This window comes from Triticum urartu, chromosome 3A (genome assembly GCF_056163025.1).
Source record: "Triticum urartu cultivar PI428250 chromosome 3A, HENAU_Tu73, whole genome shotgun sequence".
In the NCBI taxonomy this organism is placed as follows: Eukaryota; Viridiplantae; Streptophyta; class Magnoliopsida; order Poales; family Poaceae; genus Triticum; species Triticum urartu.
The window spans coordinates 448,316,204-448,342,373 of NC_141875.1; the positions used below are offsets into that span (position 1 = coordinate 448,316,204).

A 26,170-nucleotide genomic window follows, 5' to 3' on the forward strand; every position below is an offset into this window, starting at 1 on the left:
ACATGGGCCGGGCCTGGTTGGGCGCCACTCCAGGGCAAGGGAGACTACAAATATCCACGGGAGGTGCAGCGAAGAGTCATCCGGGCTTGGATCACGAACGGCAACGGCGGCTTCCTCTTTCCCCTATCATCTCCTACCTCTTGTACTCCTCCTCAACCTCTTGTAGCTCAGCTTGATCTTCCTGTAATGGAGTAATTCGAGTGATTCGTAAGTGGGTACCTAACACGGCGGCTGCTCGGGATGAACACACGATATGCTTTTTTTAAAATTACGAAACAGGTGGGGAGGAAATACTAGACGAATCGTACGTACGCGGTGCGACCAGCCGAAATTTCGGCCGGCGCACCGGCGCCTATCACTCGCCTAGAAATAAGCACCATTGTTTATAAAATGATTTATTTTTGTATAAAAACCTCTCCAAGCACTCCCCATTGTAGGATTCTAGAAATATAAATCTTTCATCGAAATCCGGAGCAACAGTTTACATAAAAATCAACCTCATCAGACAAAAAAAAGTTCATACATATTCAGCATGGTTTTAAAATTTAAAAAAAAACAGCGCAGACCCGCCAAATAGATCGCACTAATCTTCCAGCCATCTCACAATCATCGTGGCACAAGTCCACAACAGCACACAATGAGCAGCCCAGACCAAGCTGGTGATCATACCAAATCGACAACACACCCCTAAGAAAAACATATCGACAACACAATTACTCCATAGTTCAAGCAGCTCACACAACTACTCTCTCCGTCATCGATATGTGAGGGAGTAGATAGCCATCACCTCAGCCTGCAAGCCCACCAAAGCTGCTTGTCACATAACCTCTTTGCTCTAGCTGTCGGCACCAGTACAAACCACAGAAAACTCTTTTGCAACACACCACTCACAGGGTAGCAAGTCACAGACTACTCCGGGAACACTTTGGCGTGAACACCCATCCGAAACAAGTAGGGTCAATAGTTCATCATTTATGCCGTAACATTTAGCAAAAAAATGAATCATAGACCCAAAAGGTGCTCTCCGAACCTCACAGGATGGACACAAATAAATAAGGGCAGCTACAGAAACTATTGCGGAACAACAGCGAGTAACCAGCTCAAGCTCAATCACCACCTGAGACAAAAACCAAGTTCAGCAGCCGGTGCCCGCAGCTTGCTCAGCAGAAAATAAATAGGACCCTAGACCTCTCAGTCTCACCCTTCATACATATCCACACCTGATGACCCAAGGTACTACAACAGACCACAGAAGGAAGTAGAATGACCAGCACATGAGCTTCAGCGATGTATGATATATACCTGGCTATATCATATTACAGAGGTGAGGGGAACAGAGCAGAACGGTGAGAGGAGCAGAAACTAGAAAGGACCGCAAGGGCCGGTGCATGTAGTTATTTGTTCGCGCCAGAATATACATAGCATTATGTTCTTATCAGTTAAATATTTGATATAAGATTCTCAAGATAGGAGTAATCATACACTAGGACAAGCAAGTATAGAGTCATTTTCTTCTCAATTCATCAGACGGTAAATTATAACTAAGAACTTGAACTAAGAAGAACGGGAGAATATGTTGGAAATCATCACAAGCACAGTATATTTATTTCATACAGCATAAATGAATAAAGATGATTTCATTGAAAGATCGTGTTTGGCAGAGGGTACAGATGGAATGAGAATGAATTGACAAAACATTCCTACAAAATGAATTACGAACCAGATTCAATCACTAAACAGTGAAGAGTTGGCCTAAGGATGATCCTGGCAGCTATTTTTCAATAGAAGGAATCATCATACTAGTGTATTCTTCTGACCATAGTAACTGATAAGAGTAATTTCTGGCATTTATACTGAAGTCTGGATCAGTAGCTAGTTAGTTATAGGGTATCAAATGAATAACACGAAAAATTTGTAATTGACAATATGGTATAAGTGGGCATCAGATATCAAATTATGATGCCAAATACTAAACAGACCAAAATTCTATCTACGAAACTCTATGAACTGATAGCTGTCAAACTTCAGAGCAAATGACGTATTGGAAATCTGAAACATCCCATCAGTGATAACCGAAAGCAGCATGGACCTGAAGCACATAACTAAAAATAGTTTTTTTTAAACAACATAACTAAAAATAGTTGGCACTCTACCAAAAAAACATAGTTGAGCAGAATACACAAAACAATATCAATCAGCACAAAAGGAATAATGCTCATGTTGTCAGTTACAAATTGTGGTGTAAGCAACAAATACCAAATTATGATACCAAATGCTAGGCAGATCGAAAAATTATAATGGCAACTTTAGAACAAAGGAGCTGTCGAAAGTTTGGAACGTCCGATCGGTGATAACTGAAAGCATCGCGGACACTGACACAGAAGTAAAAATAGTTGTAGTCCACTAAAAATGCATAATTGGACATAATATATCGCAGCACAGTTTAGATCGGCACAAAAGGCTCTATGCTCATGGCACCTAGTTGAAGTCACAATCTTTTCCCTGCTCTGAAGTTAATCCTCAACACCACCAATGTCTAATTCTTCCAGCAGAGAATCAGCAACTTCAAATAGAGTGTGTCATAATACGCACTACAATTTTGGAACATCCGGTTCCGTTGGTAAGCATCACATGCACACATATCAAAGCTGTAGCAGACCGCCACAGAACATGTTGACAACCATTCCCCTGCTCTGAAGCTTAAGCTAATACGCGACATAAGCAATTAACACTAGGAGAGTAAGAACAAAATGCTGCAAAAACTAAACCAAACACACTAGGGACCGAGTTTCGTATGCAAGTTTGCAGGGCTCGCCACGGCATCACCTCGATCGAACGCTAGTAGTTTCCGGTGAACAGCTCCAATCCGATCTGCGAGGAGACGTAGGCATCGGTGCAGGCGTAGTGGATCTGCTCGTCGGAGAGGCAGCAGGCGTCCCACGGGCCCATCGTAATCCGCCGTGGCTTCTCGATGGTAACCCCCAAGACTTCGCGCGCCAGGTCTTTCAGCCCGGCCTGGCGGAGCTCCGGGATGCCCATCTCCTCGGCCGCGACGCCGCGCAGGTCCTGCAGATTGAGCACCTGCAGGTCGTAGTCCTGGGCCAGGCGATTGGCGTCCGCAGCCACGCCGACGCCGACGAACCAGAACTGGTTGTCCATGAGGAAGCCCGACAGGGCGTCAGGGATGTAGTCGGCGTGGAGGAGCTGGAAGATGAGGCAGCGCTGGTCAATGCAGAGCTGCAGGAGCGCGGCGGGGTTCTGCACGCGGCTGTAGCTGGGACGCCACTCGACGTCGAGCCCGACGAGGATTTGGTTGGGGCAGCCGGCGTACATGGAGTACACCTCCTCGACCCAGCCCTCCACGGCTGCGCCGGAGGACGTCAGGGTGGTGGTGATCACCTCCTCCCCGAAGGCAACGTCGGTGACATACGTGTCCCCCATACTGGATCGCCTTGTCCGGCTGCTGCTACTTCCAATCTCCGGTGCGCAAACGACAAGGGTAAAGTGTTCTCCTTTTTTTCGACAAGGGTAAACTGGGTTCACGGTAGGGAAGGGAGTACACCGCGAGGATAGGGCGTCGGGTGCGCATCTCTGGTATAGGCGTATAGCTGGCCTATTATACGGCAAAAAAAATTGATTGAAGTAAAAATTTGAGAAATCAAAAAGGTTTTTTCTTTGACATATTACAGACTTATACAATCATACGCACGCATATATACGCACCCTTATGAACGCATGTATACACCTATCCTCATGAGCACCTATGAAAGATTAACTGCAAGCCAACGAAGCAAGTCTATGATCTATAGGAAAAGTATACAATATTAACTTAGGAAGCATTGTATGCACTATTCGTGGCTTGAAATAAATAAATTTATATCATATCTAGAGCTTATTGTATAAACGAATGAAGTAGGAAACAAAGTTACATTCGGTTACAAGAAAATCATGACAACATTTTTGTATTGGATAGAAGCAAAGTTTTTCTTGTGTAAGAAACTTTGATTGATTTTTTTCCTGGAAGCAAAATTTTATTACAAGGAAGCAAACTGTTTAGACTTTGGACATAAATTTTTGTTACGTCAATAGAAAATCGATCGCAATCAGAGCAAATTATCTCGTTGGTGGTGATTCTAAAGTAATCTACTATATCACTAAGGTCCTTAAGCGTAAAAGGCCTCACAATCAATTGAGGTGTTCAATTAGAATTGGGTCATCCGATTTTGACCAAGTCAACAATTTTTCAATGCTCTTATTCAATTCTTTTATACTACACACTATGCTTCCTAATTATTAAGGCCTCACAATTAACCGAGGTCTTCATTTTAGAACTTGGTCATTTGATTTTGACCGGGTCAATAATTTCTCGAGGAGCTCACCCATTCACCATATTCCTAATTTTGAAGCTCTTTATTCAATTGAGATATTCAATTTTGAATTTGGTTTATGATTTGATCAGGCCGATGATTTTTCAAATCAATCAACACCAACTCGCTAGAAAGGATAATAACCCTGTGCACCATGTTGACATCTAGAAAAAAAGTGCCACCATGATACTACAGCATCAATATAGTACAAGTAACCACCAATGTAGAAATTTACCCACAAAAATATGCGTTGATTAGCACATAACACAGAATCACACCATGAAAGGTCCACCAAATAACCGCATTATAAATAAACAATAAACACACTCCATCGTCTTCACCATCCGCCAAACTAAATATTTCTTCAGTTTAAAAATACAAGGGATGTTAGTTCTTTAGAAAGTCAAATTTCTTTAACTTTGACCAAGTTTAGAGATAAAAATATCGACATCCACAATATTAAACCAAAAAATTATGGAAATTCATTTCATGATGAATCTAATAACACCAATTTGATATTATGAATTTTTATATATTTCTTTGTAAATTTGGTCAAACTTAAAATAGTTGGACTTTTCAAAAAAGTAATACACCTTATATTTAAATACAAAGTGAGTAATTTTTTAAGAATCTAAACAACACCAACGGCGCAGCAAACCGCGCCCAACCCTTCTAGTTACAACTGCTTCCAAAGAACGCGGGGGGGGGGGGGGGGTGTATGCTATGATGTGAACAATTGGTTCCATCGCATGATGGTTCCTAGTGCTAAGAAAAATAGTCTTGTGCTACAAAAATATGCTTCCATCTCAAATTAGAAACATAACTAACTGTTAGATTTAATTGTTGTAAATAATCATTGTTTACCAAAATTATTTGCCTAATGCTTACCTCCAGTCGGCCGATCGCGTGCGAGTGTCCGCTGTCTTCGTGTCTGTCGGATTGACTCCTGATGAGACGATCGGGAGCAATCCCACCGTATCCACATTTTTGCAACTCGGGCTTTGTTTCAGAAAAGAGAGTTTACAACTGCCTAGCCAGATCCTGCGGCGGGGCGAAGACTAGCTTGTGCGGCTGGGAGGGCAACGCCGGCGAGGATCCCAGCCGGATCTCGCCGGATCCGACGAGTATGGTGCGTGGGCAGGAGGCCGGATATCCGGGAGCGACGGGGGACGAAGACTCGTGCGGCTAGGAGGGCGATGGAGACGAGGATTCTAGCCGGATCCGACGAGGATGACGCGTGGGTAGGACGCGGGGATGTCCGGGAGAGACGGAGGCTCGACTCGGCGAGGTCCGGCAGGGTTCGAAGCGAGCTTCACCGCGGGGACCACGGCGACAGTAGTGCATGGCGTTCCTGCGGCGGACCATGCCACATCGAGAGCTGATGTGCTGGAAGCTAGGCACCTGAGGATCTGCGAGCCAGCCGTGCGGGCGCTAGTAGCCGCCGGACTGCACCACCGGGTTTTGCAGGGCATGATGTTGTTGGGGCCGCGTCCGCCATCGCCGCCCTCTATGGCTTTAGCGGCAACAGTTTCTACAACATGATTCGTGTTGCAAAACAATTCTACAACATAACCTTTGTTGCAAAAAAATATGTAGATGTTTCTGCAACATGATCTTTGTTGCAAAAAATTATGCGACATCACCTATGTTGCAAACAAAATCTACACCCATTTTCTGCAACATGATCTTTGTTGCAAAAAATTATGCAACATAACCTCTGTTGCAAAGGTTTTTACAACACAATGTAAGTTAGAAATGTTTCTGCAACACCACTCTTGTTGTAAGAGATGGCGCACATGGATGAGTAGATCGGATGGCTCCCCGCATCAATCCTACGGTAAGCCAGGCGGCAGATGTTTTCTAATCCACGGGCTGACGCGTAGCAGCCCCCAAATTATTTCCAAAAAAGGTGGGATGTACATCATTATCGGAAGCATTTTTAAGGAAACAAACTATAGGCAACGGGGCAAACGATTCTGGTGGACATGATAAATATGATAATTAACGAAAGAAACAAATCACGATCAGCGGGCCTCCGTACAAGACCAAATGGCCATCTGAAGGAAATGTGCCCTAGAGGCAATAATAAAGTTGTTATTTATATTTCCTTATATCACGATAAATGTTTATTATTCATTCTAGAATTGTATTAACCGGAAAATTAGTACATGTGTGAATACATAGACAAACAGAGTGTCCCTAGTATGCCTCTACTTGACTAGCTCGTTAATCAAACATGGTTAAGTTTCCTAGCCATAGACATGTGTTGTCATTTGATGAACATGATCACATCATTAGAGAATGATGTGATGGACTAGACCCATCCGTTAGCTTAGCACTATGATCGTTTAGTTTATTGCTATTGCTTTCTTCATGACTTATACATGTTCCTATGACTATGAGATTATGAAACTCCCGAATGCCAGAGGAACACTTTGTGTGCTATTAAACGTCACAACATAACTGGGTGATTATAAAGATGCTCTACACGTGTCTCCCATGGTGTTTGTTGGGTTGGCGTATTTCGAGATTAGGATTTGTCACTCCGATTGTCGAAGAGGTATCTCTGGGCCCTCTCGGTAATGCACATCACTATAAGCCTTGCAAGCAATGTAACTAATGAGTTAGTTGCGGGATGATGCATTACGGAACGAGTAAAGAGACTTGTTGGTAACGAGATTGAGCTAGGTATGAGGATACCGACGATCGAATCTCGGGCAAGTAACATACCGATGACAAAGGGAACAACGTATGTTGTTATGCGGTCTGACCGATAAAGATCTTCGTAGAATATGTGGGAGACATGTCTCGGTCATGTCTACATTGTTCTCGAACCCATAGGGTCCGCACGCTTAAGGTTTCGATGATAGTTATATGAGTTTATGAGTTTTTGATGTACCGAAGTTAGTTCGGAGTCCCAGATGTGATCACGGACATGACGAGGAGTCTCGAAATAGCCGAGACATAAAGATTGATATATTGGACAGCTATAATCGGACACCGAAAGTGTTCCGGGTGATTTCGGAGAAAACCGGAGAGCCGGAGGGTTACCGGAACCCCCCCCCCCCGGGGAGAAGTAATGGGCCATATGGGCCTTAGTGGAGAGAGAGAGGGGCACCAAGGGTGGGCCGCGCGCCTCCTCCCCTGGTCTGAATTGGACTAGGAGAGGGGGGCGGCGCCCCCCTTTCCTTCTCCCTCCCCACTTCCTTTCCCCCTCCTAGTAGGAGTCCTACTCCTACTAGGAGGAGGACCCCTCCTTGGCGCGCCTATAGGGCCGGCCGGCCTCCTCCCCTTGCTCCTTTATATACGGGGGCAGGGGGCACCCCTAGACACACAAGTTGATCCTCGTGATCGTTTTCTTAGCCGTGTGCGGTGCCCCCTTCAACCATAATCCTCGATAATATTGTAGCGGTGCTTAGGCGAAGCCCTACGATGGTAGAACATCAAGATCGTCACCACGCCGTCGTGCTGACGGAACTCTTCCCCAACACTTTGCTGGATCGGAGTCCGGGGATCGTCATCGAGCTGAACGTGTGCTAAAACTCGGAGGTGCCGTAGTTTCGGTGCTGGATCGGTCGGGCTGTGAAGACGTACGACTACATCAACCGCGTTGTGCTAACGCTTCCACTGTCGGTCTACAAGGGTACATAGATCACACTCTCCCCTCTCGTTGCTATGCATCACCATGATCTTGCGTGTGCATAGGAATTTTTTTGAAATTACTACGTTCCCCAACAGTGGTATCAGAGCCTAGGTTTTATGTGTTGATGTTATATGCACGAGTAGAACACAAGTGACTTGTGGGCGATATAAGTCATACTGCTTACCAGCATGTCATACTTTGGTTCGGCGGTATTGTTGGACGAAGCGGCCCGGACCGACATTACGCGTACGCTTACGCGAGACCGGTTCTCCCGACGTGCTTTGCACAAAGGTGGCTAGCAGGTGTCAGTTTCTCCAACTTTAGTTGAACCGAGTGTGGCTACGCCCGGTCCTTGCGAAGGTTAAAACAGCACCAACTTGACAAACTATCGTTGTGGTTTTGATGCGTAGGTAAGATTGGTTCTTACTTAAGCCCGTAGCAGCCAGGTAAAACTTGCAAAAACAAAGTAGAGGACGTCTAACTTGTTTTTGCAAGGCATGTTGTGATGTGATATGGTCAAGACATGATGCTAAATTTTATTGTATGAGATGATCATGTTTTGTAACCAAGTTATCGGCAACTGGCAGGAGCCATATGGTTGTCGCTTTATTGTATGCAATGCAATTGCGCTGTAATGCTTTACTTTATCACTAAGCGGTAGCGATAGTCGTGGAAGCATAAGATTGGCGAGACGACAACGATGCTACGATGGTGATCAAGGTGTCGCGCCGATGACGATGGTGATCATGATGGTGCTTCGAAGATGGAGATCACAAGCACAAGATGATGATGGCCATATCATATCACTTATATTGATTGCATGTGATGTTTATCTTTTATGCATCTTATCTTGCTTTGTTTGACGGTAGCATTTTAAGATGATCTCTCACTAATTATCAAGAAGCATTCTCCCTGAGTATGCACCGTTGCGAAAGTTCTTCATGTTGAGACACCACGTGATGATCGGGTGTGATAGGCTCTACATTCAAATACAGCGGGTGCAAAACAGTTGCACACGCGGAATACTCAGGTTATACTTGACGAGCCAAGCATATACAGATATGGCCTCGGAACACGGAGACCGAAAGGTCGAGCGTGAATCATATAGTAGATATGATCAACATAGTGATGTTCACCAATGAAACTACTCCATCTCACGTGATGATCGAACATGGTTTAGTTGATTTGGATCACGTAATCACTTAGAGGATTAGAGGGATGTCTATCTAAGTGGGAGTTCTTTAGTAATATGATTAATTGAACCTAAATTTATCATGAACTTAGTACCTGATAGTATCATGCTTGTTTATGTTTGATTGTAGATAGATGGCCCGTGTTGTTGTTCCGTTGAATTTTAATGCGTTCCTTGAGAAAGCAAAGTTGAAAGATGATGGTAGCAATTACACGGACTGGGTCCGTAACTTGAGGATTATCCTCATTGCTGCATAGAAGAATTAAGTCCTGGAAGCACCGCTGGGTGCCAGGCCTGCTGCTAGAGCAACACCAGATGTTATGAACGTCTCACAGTGCAAAGCTGATGACTACTCGATAGTTCAGTGTGCCATACTTTACGGCTTAGAATTGGGACTTCAACGACGTTTTGAACGTCATGGAGCATATGAGATATTCCAGGAGTTGAAGTTAATATTTCAAGCAAATGCCCGGATTGAGAGATATGAAGTCTCCAATAAGTTCTATAGCTGCAAGATGGAGGAGAACAGTTCTGTCAGTGAGCATATACTCAAAATGTCTGGGTATAATAATCACTTGATTCAATTGGGAGTTAATCTTCCAGATGATTGCGTCATTGATAGAATTCTCCAATCACTGCCACCAAGCTACAAGAGCTTCGTGATGAACTATAATATGCATGGGATGAATAAGACTATTCCCGAGCTCTTCGCAATGTTGAAAGCTGCGGAGGTAGAAATCAAGAAGGAGCATCAAGTGTTGATGGTCAACAAGACCACTAGTTTCAAAAAAAAGGGCAAAGGGAAGAAGAAGGGGAACTTCAAAAAGAACAGCAAGCAAGTTGCTACTTAAGAGAAGAAACCCAAACCTGGACCTAAGCCTGAAACTGAGTGCTTCTACTGCAAGCAGACTGGTCACTGGAAGCGGAACTTCCCCAAGTATTTGGCGGATAAGAAGGATGGCAAGGTGAACAAAGGTATATGTGATATACATGTTATTGATGTGTACCTTACTAATGCTCGCAGTAGCACCTGGGTATTTGATACTAGTTCTGTTGCTAACATTTGCAACTCGAAACATGGACTACGGATTAAGCGAAGATTGGCTAAGGACGAGGTGACGATGCGCGTGGGAAATGGTTCCAAAGTCGATGTGATCGCGGTCGGCACGCTACCTCTACATCTACCTTCGGGATTAGTATTAGACCTAAATAATTGTTATTTGGTGCCAGCGTTAAGCATGAACATTATATCTGGATCTTGTTTGATGCGAGACGGTTATTCATTTAAATAAGAGAATAATGGTTGTTCTATTTATATGAGTAATATCTTTTATGGTCATGCACCCTTAAAGAGTGGTCTATTCTTATTAAATCTCGATAGTAGTGACACGCATATTCATAATGTTGAAGCCAAAAGATGCAGAGTTGATAATGATAGTGCAACTTATTTGTGGCACTGCCATTTGGGTCATATCGGTGTAAAGCGCATGAAGAAACTCCATACTGATGGACTTTTGGAACCACTTGATTATGAATCACTTGGTACTTGCGAACCGTGCCTTATGGGTAAGATGACAAAAACACCGTTCTCCGTTACTATGGAGAGAGCAACAGATTTGTTGGAAATCATACATACAGATGTATGTGGTCCGATGAATGTTGAGGCTCGTGGCGGATATCGTTATTTTCTCACCTTCTCAGATGACTTAAGCAGATATGGGTATATCTACTTAATGAAACATAAGTCTGAAACGTTTTAAAAGTTCAAAGAATTTCAGAGTGAAGTTCAAAATCATCGTAACAAGAAAATAAAATTCCTACGATCTGATCGTGGAGGAGAATATTTGAGTTACGAGTTTGGTGTACATTTGAAACAATGCGGAATAGTTTCGCAACTCACGCCACCCGGAACACCACAGCGTAATGGTGTGTCCGAACGTCGTAATCGTACTTTACTTGATATGGTGCGATCTATGATGTCTCTTACTGATTTACCGCTATCGTTTTGGGGTTATGCTCTAGATACGGCCGCATTCATGTTAAATAGGGCACCATCAAAATCCGTTGAGACGACGCCTTATGAACTGTGGTTTGGTAAGAAACCAAAGTTGTCATTTCTGAAAGTTTGGGGTTGCGATGCTTATGTGAAAACGCTTCAACCTGATAAGCTCGAACGCAAATCAGAGAAATGTGTCTTCATAGGATATCCAAAGGAAACTATTGGATACACCTTCTATCACAGATCCGAAGGCAAGACTTTTGTTGCTAAATTCGGAAACTTTCTAGAGAAGGAGTTTCTCTCGAAAGAAGTGAGTGGGAGGAAAGTAGAACTTGATGAGGTAACTGTACCTGCTCCCTTTTTGGAAAGTAGTACATCACAGAAACCAGTTTTTGTGACACCTACACCAATTAGTGAGGAAGCTAATGATGATGATCATGAAACTTCAGAACAAGATACTACTGAACCTCCTAGATCAACCAGAGTAAGATCCGCACCAGAGTGGTACGATAATCCTGTTCTGGAAGTCATGCTACTAGATCATCATGAACCTACGAACTATGGAGAAGCGATGGTGAGCCCAGATTCCGCAAAATGGCTTGAAGCCAAGAAATCTGAGATGGGATCCATGTATGAGAACAAAGTATGGACTTTGGTTGACTTGCCCAATGATCGGCAATCAATTGAGAATAAATGGATCTTTAATAAGAAGACTGATGCTGACAGTAATGTTACTGTCTACAAAGCTCGACTTGTCGCAAAAGGTTTTCGACAAGTTCAAGGGATTGACTACGATGAGACCTTCTCACCCGTAGTGATGCTTAAGTCTGTCCGAATCATGTTAGCAATTGCCACATTTTATGATTATGAAATTTGGTAGATGGATGTCAAAACTGCATTCCTGAATGGATTTCTGGAAGAAGAGTTGTATATGATGCAACCGGAAGGTTTTGTTGATCCAAAGGGAGCTAACAAAGTGTGCAAGCTCCAGCGATCCATTTATGGACTGGTGCAAGCTTCTCGGAGTTGGAATAAACGCTTTGATAGTGTGATCAAAGCATTTGGTTTTGGACAGACTTTTGGAGAAGCCTGTATTTACAAGAAAGTGAGTGGGAGCTCTGTAGCATTTCTGATATTATATGTAGATGACATATTACTGATCGGAAATGATATAGAATTTCTGGATAGCATAAAGAGATACTTGAATAACAGTTTTTCAATGAAAGACCTCGGTGAAGCTGCTTACATATTGGGCATTAAGATCTATAGAGACAGATCAAGACGCTTAATTGGACTTTCACAAAGCACATGCCTTGACAAAGTTTTGAAAAGGTTCAAAATGGATCAAGCAAAGAAAGGATTCTTGCCTGTGTTACAAGGTGTGAAATTGAGTAAGACTCAATGCCCGACCAATGCAGAAGATAGAGAGAAAATGAAATATTTTCCCTATGCTTCAGCCATAGGCTCTATCATGTATGCAATGCTGTGTACCAGACCTAATGTGTGTCTTGCTATAAGTCTAGCAAGGAGGTACCAAAGTAATCCAGGAGTGGATCACTGGACAGCAGTCAAGAACATCCTGAAATACCTGAAAAGGACTAAGGATATGTTTCTCATATATGGAGGTGACAAAGAGCTCATCGTAAATGGTTACGTTGATGCAAGCTTTGACACTGATCCGGACGATTCAAAATCGCAAACCGGATACGTGTTTACATTAAATGGTGGAGCTGTCAGTTGGTGCAGTTCTAAACAAAGCGTTGTGGCGGGATCTACATGTGAAGCGGAGTACATAGCTGCTTCGGAAGCAGCAAACGAAGGAGTCTGGATGAAGGAGTTCATATCCGATCTAGGTGTCATACCTAGTGCATGGGGTCCATTGAAAATCTTTTGTGACAATACTGGTGCAATTGCCTTGGCAAAGGAATCTAGATTTCACAAGAGAACCAAGCACATCAAGAGACGCTTCAATTCCATCCGGGATCTAGTCCAGGTGGGAGACATAGAGATTTGCAAGATACATACGGATCTGAATGTTGCAGACCCTTTGACTAAGCCTCTTCCACGAGCAAAACATGATCAGCACCAAAGCTCCATGGGTTTTAGAATCATTACCGTGTAATCTAGATTATTGACTCTAGTGCAAGTGGGAGACTGAAGGAAATATTCCCTAGAGGCAATAATAATGTTATTATTTTATTTCCTTATATCATGATAAATGTTTATTATTCATGCTAGAATTGTATTATCCGGAAACATAATACTTGTGTGAATACATAGACAAACTAAACGTCACTAGTATGCCTCTACTTGACTAGCTCGTTAATCAAAGATGGTTATGTTTCCTAACCATAGACATGTGCTGTCATATGATTAACGGGATCACATTTTTAGGAGAATTATGTGATTGACATGACCCATTCCATTAGCTTAGCACCCGATCGTTTAGTATGTTGCTATTGCTTTCTTCATGACTTATACATGTTCCTATGACTATGAGATTATGCAACTCCCGTTTGCCAGAGGAACACTTTGTGTGCTACCAAACATCACAACGTAACTGGGTGATTATAAAGGAGCTCTACAGGTGTCTCCAAAGGTAAATGTTGGGTTGGCGTATTTTGAGATTAGGATTTGTCACTCCGATTGTCGGAGAGGTATCTCTGGGCCCTCTCGGTAATGCACATCACATAAGCCTTGCAAGCATTGCAACTAATGAGTTAGTTACGAGATGATGTATTACGTAACAAGTAAAGAGACTTGCCGGTAACGAGATTGAACTAGGTATTGAGATACCGACGATCGAATCTCGGGCAAGTAACATACCGATGACAAAGGGAACAACGTATGTTGTTATGCGGTCTGACCGATAAAGATCTTCATAGAATATGTGGGAGCCAATATGAGCATCCAGGTTCCACTATTGGTTATTGACCGGAGACATGTCTCGGTCATGTCTACATTGTTCTCGAACCCATAGGGTCCGCACGCTTAAGGTTTCGATGACAGTTATATGAGTTTATGAGTTTTTGATGTACTGAAGTTAGTTCGGAGTCCCGGATGTGATCACGGACATGACGAGGAGTCTCGAAATGGTCGAGACATAAATATTGATATATTGGACGGCTATATTCGGACACCGGAAGTGTTCCGGATGATTTTGGAGAAAACCGGAGAGCCGGAGGGTTACCGGAACCCCCGGGAGAAGTAATGGGCCATATGGGCCTTAGTGGAGAGAGAGAGGGGCACCAAGGGTGGGCCGCGCGCCTCCTCCCCCCTGGTCCGAATTGGACTAGGAGAGGGGGGGGGGCGGCGCCCCCCTTTCCTTCTCCCTTCCCACTTCCTTTCCCCCTCCTAGTAGGAGTCCTACTCCTACTAGGAGGAGGACTCCTCCTTGGCGCGCCTATAGGGCCGGCCGGCCTCCTCCCCTTGCTCCTTTATTTACGGGGGCAGGGGGCACCCCTAGACACACAAGTTGATCCTCGTGATCATTTTCTTGGCCGTGTGCGGTGCCCCCTTCCACCATAATCCTCGATAATATTGTAGCGGTGCTTAGGCGAAGCCCTACGACGGTAGAACATCAAGATCGTCACCACGCCATCATGCTGATGGAACTCTTCCCCGACACTTTGCTGGATCGGAGTCCGGGGATCGTCATCGAGCTGAACGTGTGCTAAAACAAGGAGGTGCCGTAGTTTCTGTGCTTGATCGGTCGGGCCGTGAAGACGTACGACTATATCAACCGCATTGTGCTAACGCTTCCGCTGTCGGTCTACAAGGGTACGTAGATCACACTCTCCCCTCTCGTTGGTATGCATCACCATGATCTTGCGTGTGCGTAGGAATTTTTTTGAAATTACTATGTTCCCCAACAAAGCTCTCCCTCGAAGCTCTACTAGATCGTGAGTTCGCGGGACGTCACCGAGCTGAATGTGTGCACATCGCGGAGGTGCCGTATCTTCGGTACTAGATCGGTCGATCGTGAAGACGTATGACTACATCAACCGCGTTGTCATAACGCTTCCGCTTACTGTCTACGAGGGTACGTAGATGATACTCTCCCTTCTCGTTGCTATGATTCACCATGATCTTGCATGTGCGTAGGAATTTTTTGAAATTACTGCGTTCCCCAACAGTGGCATCCGAGCCAGGTTTATGCGTAGATATTATATGCACGAGTAGAACACAAAGAAGTTGTGGGTGTGGGTATATACATATTGCTTGCCGTCACTAGTTGATTCTTGATTCAGCAGCATTGTTGGATGAAGCGGCCCAGACCGACATTACGCTTACGCTTACGCGAGACTGGTTCTACCGACGTGCTTCGCACACAGGTGGCTAGTGGGTGTCTGTTTCTCCAGCTTTAGTTGAGTCGTATTCAATGAACATGGTTCTTTCCGAAGATCAAAAAGCAATCACTATACCGTGTTGTGGTTTTTGATGCGTAGGTAAGAACGGTTCTTGCTTAGCCCGTAGCAGCCATGTAAAACTTGCAACAACAAAGTAGAGGACGTCTAACTTGTTTTTGCAGGGCATGTTGTGATGTGATATGGTCAAGGCATTATGCTAAATTTTATTGTATGAGATGATCATGTTTTGTAACACAGTTATCGGCAACTGGCAGGAGCCATATGGTTGTCGCTTTATTGTATGAAATGCAATCGCCATGTAATTGCTTTACTTTATCACTAAGCGGTAGCGATAGTCGTAGAAGCAATAGTTGGCGAGACGACAATGATGCTTCGATGGAGATCAAGGTGTCAAGCCGGTGACGATGGTGATCATGACGGTGCTTTGAAGATGGAGATCAAAGGCACAAGATGATGGTGGCCATATCATATCACGTATATTGATTGCATGTGATGTTTATCCTTTATGCATCTTATTTTGCTTAGTTCGGCGGTAGCATTATAAGATGATCTCTCACTAAATTTCAAGGTATAAGTGTTCTCCCTGAGTATGCACCATTGCTATAGTTCGTCGTGCTGAGACACCACGTGATGATCGGGTGCGATAAGCTCTACATTCACATACAACAGGTGCAAGTCAGTTTTGCACACGCGGAATACTCGGGTTAAACTTGACGAGCCTAGCATATGCAGATATGGCCTCGGAACACTAGAGACCGAAAGGTCAAGCGTGAATCATATAGTAGATATGATCAACATAGTGATGTTCACCATTGAAAACTACTCCATCTCACGTGATGATCGGACATGGTTTAGTTGATATGGATCACATGATCACTTAGATGATTAGAGAGATGTCTATCTAAGTGGGAGTTCTTAAGTAATTTGATTAATTGAACTTTAATTTATCATGAACTTATTACCTGATAGTATTTTGCATGTCTATGTTGTTGTAGATAGATGGCCCGTGCTGTTGTTTCGTTGAATTTTAATGCGTTCCTAGAGAAAGCTAAGTTGAAATATAATGGTAGCAACTACATGGACTAGGTCCGTAACTTGAGGATTATCCTCATTGTTGCACAGAAGAATTACGTCCTGAAAGCACCACTAGGTGACAAACCCGCTGCAGGAGCAACGCCAGATGTTATGAACACCTGGCAGAGCAAAGCTAATGACTACTCGATAGTTCATTGTGCCATGCTTTACGGCTTAGAACCGAGACTTCAATGATGTTTTGAACGTCATGGAGTATATGAGATGTTCCAGGAGTTGAAGTTAATATTTCAAGCAAATGCCCGAATTGAGAGATATGAAGTCTCCAATAAGTTCTACAGCTACAAGATGGAGCAGAATAGTTCTGTCAGTGAACATATACTCAGAATGTTTGGGTACCACAACCACTTAACTCAACTGGGAGTTAATCTTCCTGATGATAGTGTCATTGACAGAGTTCTTCAATCACTGCCACCAAGCTACAAGAGCTTCGTGATGAACTATAATATGCAAGGGATGGATAAGACGATTCCTGAGCTCTTCGCAATGCTAAAGGCTGCGGAGGTAGAAATCAAGAAGGAGCATCAAGTGTTGATGGTCAACAAGACCACCAGTTTCAAGAAAAATGGTAAAGGGAAGAAGGGGAACTTCAAGAAGAATAGCAAGCCAGTTGCTGCTCAAGTGAAGAAACCCAAGTCTGGACCTAAGTCTGAGACTGAGTGCTTCTACTGCAAAGGAACTGGTCACTGGAAGTGGAACTGCCCCAAGTATTTAGCGGAGAATAAGGATGGCAAAGTGAAAGGTATATTTGATATACCTGTTATTGATGTGTACCTTACTAATGCTCGCAGTAGTGCCTGGGTATTTGATACTGGTTTAGTTGCTGACATTTGCAACTCGAAACAGGGGCTACGGATTAAGAGAAGATTGGCTAAGGACGAGGTGACGATGCGCATGGGAAATGGTTCCAAAGTCGATGTGATCGCCGTCGGCATGCTACCTCTACATCTACCTTCGGGATTAGTTTTAGACCTAAATAATTGTTATTTGGTGCCAGCGTTGAGCATGAACATTATATTTGGATATTGTTTGATGTGAGATGGTTATTCATTTAAATAAGAGAATAATGGTTGTTCTATTTATATGAGTAATATCTTTTATGGTCATGCACCCCTGATGAGTGGTCTATTTTTACTAAATCTTGATAGTAGTGATAAACATGTTCATAGTATTGAAGCCAAAAGATGCAGAGTTGATAATGATAGTGCAACTTATTTGTGGCACTGCTGTTTAGGTCATATTGGTGTAAAGCGCATGAAGAAACTCCATTCTGATGGACTTCTGGAATCACTTGATTATGAATCACTTGGTACTTGCGAACCATGCCTCATGGGCAAGATGACTAAAACTCCATTCTCCGGAACAATGGAGCGAGCAACAGAGTTATTGGAAATCATACATACTGATGTATGTGGTCCAATGAACATTGAAGCTCGCAGTGGATATCGTTATTTTCTCACATTCACAGATGAATTGAGCAGATATGGGTATATCTACTTGATGAAACATAAGTCTGAAACATTTAAAAAGTTCAAAGAATTTCATAGTGAAGTGGAAAATCATCGTAACAAGAAAATAAAATTTCTGCGATCTGATCGTGGAGGAGAATATTTGAGTTACGAGTTTGGTCTTCATTTGAAACAATGCGGAATAGTTTCACAACTCACGCCACCTAGAACACCACAACGTAATGGTGTGTCTAAATGCCGGAATCGTACTTTACTAGATATGGTATGATCTATGATGTCTCTCACTTATTTACCGCTATCATTTTGGGGTTACGCTTTAGAGACAGCTACATTCACATTAAATAGGGCAGCATCTAAATCCGTCAAGACGACACCTTATGAACTGTGGTTTGGCAAGAAACCCAAGTTGTCGTTTCTTAAAGTTTGGGGCCGCGATGCTTATGTGAAAAAGCTTCAACCTGATAAGCTCGAACCCAAATCGGAGAAATGTGTCTTCATAGGATACCCAAAGGAGACTGTTGGGTACACCTTCTATCACAGATCCGAAGGCAAGATATTCGTTGCTAAGAATGGATCCTTTCTAGAGAAGGAGTATCTCTCGAAAGAAGTGAGTGGGAGGAAAGTAAAACTTGACGAGGTAATTGTACCTTATCCCTTATGGGAAAATAGTTCATCACTGAAATCAGTTCCAGTGATTCCTACACCAGTAAGTGAGGAAGCTAATGATGATGATCATGAAACTTCTGATCAAGTTAGTACCGAACCTCGTAGGTCAACTAGAGTAAGACCCACACCAGAGTAGTACGGTAATCTTGTTCTGGAAGTCATGTTACTTGACCATGACGAACCTACGAACTATGAGGAAGCGATGATGAGCCCAGATTCCGCAAAATGGCTTGAGGCCATGAAATCTGAGATGGTATCCATGTATGAGAACAAAGTATGGACTTTGGTTGACTTGCCTGATGATCGGCACGCCATAGAGAATAAATGGATCTTCAAGAAGAAGACTGACGCTGACGGTAATGTTACTGTCTACAAAACTCGACTTGTTGCTAAAGGTTTTTGACAAGTTCAAGGAGTTGACTACGATGAGACCTTCTCACCCGTAACAATGCTTAAGTCCGTCCGAATCATGTTAGCAATTGCCGCATTTTATGATTATGAAATTTGGCAAATGGATGTCAAAACTGCATTCCTGAATGGATTTCTGGAAGAAGAGTTGTATATGATGCAACCGGAAGGTTTTGTTGATCCAAAGGGAGCTAACAAAGTGTGCAAGCTCCAGCGATCCATTTATGGACTGGTGCAAGCTTCTCGGAGTTGGAATAAACGCTTTGATAGTGTGATCAAAGCATTTGGTTTTGTACAGACTTTTGGAGAAGCCTGTATTTACAAGAAAGTGAGTGGGAGCTCTGTAGCATTTCTGATATTATATGTAGATGACATATTACTGATCGGAAATGATATAGAATTTCTGGATAGCATAAAGAGATACTTGAATAACAGTTTTTCAATGAAAGACCTTAAAAAAGAGTTGTATATGATGCAAGCAAAAGGTTTTGTCGATCCGAAAGGTGCTAACAAAGTGTGCAAGCTCCAGCGATCCATTTATGGACTGGTGCAAGCCTCTCGGAGTTGGAGTATATGCTTTGATAATGTGATCAAAGCATATGGTTGTGTACAGACTTTTGGAGAAGCCTATATTTACAAGAAAGTGAGTGGGAGCTCCGTAGCATTTCTGATATTATATGTAGATGACATATTGTTGATCGGAAATGATACTGAATTTCTGAATAGCATAAAAGGATATTTGAATAAGAATTTTTCAATGAAAGACCTCGGTGAAGCTGCTTATATATTGGGCATCAAGATCTATAGAGATAGATCAAGACGCTTGATTGGACTTTCACAAAGCACATACCTCGATAAAGTTTTGAAGAATTTCAAAATGGATCAGGCAAAGAAAGGGTTCTTGCCTGTATTACAAAGGTGTGAAGTTGAGTCAGACTCAATGCCCGGCCACTGCAGAAGATAGAGAGAAAATGAAAGGCGTTCCCTATGCTTCAGCCATAGGATCTATCATGTATGCAATGCTGTGTACCAGACCTGATGTGAGCCTTGCTATAAGTTTAGCAGGGAGGTACCAAAGTAATCCAGGAGTGGATCACTGGACAGCGGTCAAGAACATCCTGAAATACCTAAAAAGGACTAAGGATATGTTTCTCGTATATGGAGGTGACAAAGAGCTCATCGTAAACGGTTACGTCGATGCAAGCTTTGACACTGATCCAGATGACTCTAAGTCACAAACCGAATACATGTTTTTATTAAATGGTGGAGCTATCAGTTGGTGCAGTTCCAAGCAGAGCGTCGTGGCGGGATCTACGTATGAAGCGGAATACATAGCTACTTCGGAAGCAGCAAATGAAGGAGTCTGGATGAAGGAGTTCATATCCGATCTAGGTGTCATACCTAGTGCATCGGGTCCAATGAAAATCTTTTGTGACAATACTGGTGCAATTGCTTGGGCAAAGGAATCCAGATTTCACAAGAGAACCAAGCACATCAAGAGACGCTTCAATTCCATCCACGATCAAGTCAAGGAGGGAGACATAGAGATTTGCAAGATACATACGGAACTGAATTTTGCAGACCCGTTGACTAAGCCTCTCTCACGAGCAAAACATGATCAGCACCAAGACTCCATGGGTGTTAGAGTCATTATAATGTAATCTAGATTATTGACTCAAGTGCAAGTGGGAGACTGAAGGAAATATGCCCTAGAGGCAATAATGAAGTCGTTATTTATATTTCCTTATATCATGATAAATGTTTATTATTCATGCTAGAATTGTATTAACCAGAAACTTAGTACATGTGTGAATACATAGACAAACTGAGTGTCACTAGTTTGCCTCTACTCGACTAGCTTGTTGAATCAATGATGGTTATGTTTCCTAACCATAGACATGAGTTGTCATTTGATTAACGGGATCACATCATTAAAGAATGATGTGATTGACTTGACCCATCCGTTAGCTTAGCACGATGATCGTTTAGTTTGTTTCTATTGCTTTCTCCATAACTATACATGTTCCTATGACTATGAGATCATGCAACTCCCGAATACTGGAGGAACACTTTATGTGCCACCAAACGTCACAATGTAACTGGGTGATTATAAAGGTGCTCTATAGTGTCTCCGATGGTGTTTGTTGAGTTGGCATGGACCAAGATTAGGATTTGTCACTCTGATTGTCGGAGAGGTATCTCTGGGCCCTCTCGGTAATGTACATCACTATAAGCCTTGCATGAAATGTAGCTAATGAGTTAGTTACGAGATGTAACATTACATAACGAGTAAAGAGACTTGCCAGTAACGAGATTGAACTGGGTATTGGGATACCGACGATCGAATCTCGGGCAAGTAACATACCGATGACAAAGGGAACCAATATCGTTATGTGGTTTGACCGATAAAGATCTTCGTAGAATATGTAGGAACCAATATGAGCATCCAGGTTCCGCTATTAGTTATTGACCGGAGACATGTCTCGGTCATGTCTACATAGTTCTCGAACCCGTAGGGTCCGCACGCTTAACGTTCGATGACAATTGGTATTACAAGTTTATGTGTTTTGATGTACCGAAGGTAGTTCGGAGTCCCAGATTTGATCACGAACATGACGAGGAGTCTCGAAATCATCTAGATGTAAATATTGATATATTTGGAAGACTATGTTTAGACATTGGAATGGTTCCGGGTGAAATCAGGAGTATACCGGAGTACCGGGAGGTTACCGGAACCCCCTAGGAGGTATATGGGCCTTACTGGGCCTTAGTGGAAGAGAGGGGAAAGAAGAAAAGGAGGGCCCCCCCCAAGCCCAATCCGAATTGGGAGGCCCCCCCATTCCTTCCTTCTTCCCTCTCCTTCCTTCTCTCCTAAAACCAACAAAGGGAAAGGGGAGGGAATCCTACTCCCGGTGGGAGTAGGACTCTTTGTGGCGCGCCTAGAGAGCCCGGCCCCCTCCCCCTCCTCCACTCCTTTATATACGGGGGAGGGGGCACCCCATGGACACACAAGTTGATCATTGATCTTTAGCCGTGTGTGGTGCCCCCCTCCACCATAATCCACCACAAGAATATCATAGCGGTGCTTAGGCGAAGCCCTATTCCAGTAGCAACATCGTCGTCGTCATCACGTCGTCGTGCTGACAAAGCTCTCCCTCGAAGCTCTACTGGATTGTGAGTTCGCGGGACGTCACCAAGTTGAACGTGTGTAGATCGCGGAGGTGCCATATCTTCGATACTAGATCGGTCGATCATGAAGACGTACGACTACATCAACCACGTTGTCATAATGCTTCCACTTATGGTCTATGAGGGTACGTAGACGATACTCTCCCTTCTCGTTGCTATGCATCACCATGATCTTGCGTGTGCGTAGGAATTTTTTTGAAATTACTATGTTCCCCAACAGTTTGACCGATAAAGATCTTCGTAGAATATGTAGGAGCCAATATGAGCATCCAGGTTCCGCTATTGGTTATTGACAGGAGATGTATCTCGGTCATGTCTACATAGTTCTCGAACCCGTAGGGTCCTCATGCTTAACGTTCCATGACGATTGGTATTATGAGTTATGTGATTTGATGTACCGAAGGTTGTTCGGATTCTCGGATGAGATCACGGACATGACGAGGAGTCTCAAAATGGTCAAGACGTAAAGATCAATATATTGGAAGGCTATATTCGGACATCGGAAAGGTTCCGAGTGATTCGGGTATTTTTTCGGAGTACCGGGGAGTTACGGGAATTCAGCGGGAGAAGCAATGGGCCTTATTGGGCTTTAGTGGAGAGAGGGGAGAAGGGCCAAGAGGTGGCGCGCGCCTCCCCCTGCCCAAACCGAATTGGACAAGGGGTGGGGGCGCGGCCCCCCTTTCCTTCTCCCTCTCCGTATCTTTCCTTCTCTCCTACTCCGAATAGGAAAGAAGAGGGGAATCCTACTTGGACTAGGGAGTCCTAGTAGGATTCCCCACACCTGGCGCGCCTCCTTAGGTCTGGCCACTTCTTCCCTCCCCTCCTTTATATACGTGGCCAGGGGGCACCCCATAGACACACAAGTTGATCATTGTCTTAGCCGTGTGCGGTGCCCCCCTCCACCATAGTCCACCTCGATCATATCGTTGTAGTGCTTAGGTGAAGCCCTACGCCGGTAGCTTCATCATCACCATCATCACACCGTCGTGCTGACGAAACTCTCCCTAGACACTCAGCTGGATCGAGAGTTCGTGGGACGTCACTGAGCTGAACGTGTGCAGATCGCGGAGGTGTCGTGCTTTCGGTACTAGGATCGGTCGGATCATGAAGACGTATGACTACATCAACCACATTGTCATAACGCTTCCGCTTACGGTCTACGAGGGTACGTGGACAACACTCTTCCCTCTTGTTGCTATGCATCACCTAGATAGATCTTGCATGTGCGTTGGATTTTATTTGAAATTACTGCGTTCCCCAACAATGGCATCCAAGCTAGGTCTATGCGTAGATGTTATATGCACGAGTAGAACACAAAGGGGTTGTGGGCGTGGGTATATACATATTGCTTGTCGTAACTGGTTGATTCTTGATTCAGCGGTATTATTGGATGAAGCGGCTCAGACCGACATTACATGTAAGCTTACGCGAGACTGGTTCTACCGACGTGCTTCGCACACAGGTGGCTAGTGGGTGTCTGTTTCTCCAACTTTAGTTGAATCGATTCAATGAACAGGGTTGTTTCTGAAGAGCAAAAAGTAATCACTATACTGCGTTGTGGTTTTTGATGCGTAGGTAAGAACGGTTCTTGCTAAGCCGTAGCAGCCACGTAAAACTTGCAACAACAATGTAGAGGGCATCAAACTTGTTTTTGCAGGGCATGTTGTGATGTGATATGGTCAAGACGTGATGAGATATAAATTTTTTTATGAGATGATCATGTTTTGTTGAAGTTATCGGCAACTGGCAGGAGCCTTATGGTTGTCTCATTATTGCATAAGATGCAAGCGCCATACAATTGCTTTACTTTATCGCTATGTGATAGCAATAGTTGCAAAAGCAATAGTTGGCGAGACGACCATGTGACGACACGTTGATAAAGATCAAGACGATGGAGATCATGGTGTTAAGCCGGTGACGATGGTGATCATGACGGTGCTTTGGAGATGGAGATCAAAGGCACAAGATGATGATGGCCATATCATATCACTTATATTTGATTGCATGTGATGTTTATCCTTTATGCATCTTATTTTGCTTAGTTCGGCGGCAGCACTATAAGATGATCTCTCACTAAATTTCAAGGTATAAGTGTTCTCCCTGAGTATGCACCGTTGCGACAGTTCTTTGCGCTGAGACACCACGTGATGATTGGGTGTGATAAGCTCTATGTTCACATACAATGGGTGCAGCCAGTTTTGCACACGCATAATACTCGGGTTAAACTTGACGAGCCTAGCATATACAGATATGGCCTTGGAACACTGATATCGAAAGGTCGAGCGTGAATCATATAGAAGATATGATCACATAGTGATGTTCACCATTGAAAACTACTCCATCTCACGTGATGATCAGACATGGTTTAGTTGATATGGATCACGTGATCACTTAGATGATTAGAGGGATGTCTATCTAAGTGGGAGTTCTTAAAGTAATATGATTAATTGAACTTAAATTTATCATGAACTTAGTCCTGATAGTATTTGCATATCTATGTTGTAGATCAATTGCTCGCGTATAGCTTCCCTGTTTTTAATTTTTGATATGTTCCTAGAGAAAACTAAGTTGAAAAATGATAGTAGCAATGATGCGGACTAGGTCCGTGATCTGAGGATTATCCTCATTGTTGCACAAAGAATGATGTCCTTGATGCACTGCTAGGTGATGGACCTATTGCAGGAGCAGATGCAGACATTATGAACGTTTGGCAAAGCTCGGTATGATGAATACTTGATAGTTTAGTGCACCATGCTTTATGGCTTAGAACCGGAACTTCGAAAATGTTTTGAAATGTCACGAAACATATAAGATGTTCTAAGAGTTAAAATTGGTATTTCATACTCATGCCCGTGTCGAGAGGTATGAGACCTCTGACAAGTACTTTGCCTACAAGATGGAGGAGAATAGCTCAACCAGTGAGCATGTACTCAGATTGTCTGAGTACTACAATCACTTGAATCAATTGGGAGTTAATCTTCTAGATAAAATAGTGATTGACAGAGTTCTCTAGCCACAATCACCAAGTTACTGGAACTTCGTGATGAACTATAATATGCAAGGGATGACGAAAACAATTCCCGGGCTCTTCGTGATGCTGAAATCGACAAAGGTAGAAATCAAGATGTAACATCCCAAATTTTCAATTTGGAATGTTATACATTAGATCATCAATGCATGTCATATTTTATTTTTTTGCATTTTTGGTTGATCCTAGAAATTCTACGCAACTCAAGGACCCACGGAAAGAGTTGGAGATTTCGCTATTTTCATATTTGAGTTTTCTCAAATTTTGAGAATAGGATCATTTGATTTTATTTATTTTATCATCAATTATTTCTATTACAAAAATATGAGAGAGGGAATAAAATGACTTTTCCAAAATAAAGAAATATTGAGGATTTAATAATAAAATCAAATAAGATTTTATTTTGGAGTTTTTCGGTGTCTTATTTGAATTTAGGAAAAATGTGCGTTTTCCAAATTGCATTTAGGTCCCAAATAAATGTTCACCTTGTGCGACTTGATTTTAGAAGCCCACGAAAATTTATTTCGGAATTTTTGGAGTCCGTTTAGTATTTCTTTTTATTTTTCTTCCGAGCGGAATAATTTAAAAAAAACGAACCGACCTAACGGGTCGTGTCCGACTAGGACTCTGGCCCGACTAGGCAATGTAAGCCGGCCCAGCCCCCCCGAGAGAAACCCTAGCTGCCCGCCCCGCCCCAGGCGCCACCGCCGCCGATGCCCGCCGTCGCCGCCGCCGCCAAGGTTCGCC

At 43.3% G+C, this 26,170-nt stretch overlaps 1 protein-coding gene across 1 annotated transcript; it reads right to left on the reverse strand.

The window, feature by feature from the left end:
• Nucleotides 1–2,429: 2,429 nt before the first annotated feature.
• LOC125548477 (3'-5' exonuclease-like) lies at nucleotides 2,430–3,559 on the reverse strand. Its single transcript, XM_048712064.2, has one exon. It carries the CDS (start codon nucleotides 3,439–3,441, stop codon nucleotides 2,839–2,841), a length of 603 nt encoding a protein of 200 aa, XP_048568021.1. The 5' UTR covers nucleotides 3,442–3,559; the 3' UTR covers nucleotides 2,430–2,838.
• Between the last annotated feature and the right edge of the window lie 22,611 nt (nucleotides 3,560–26,170).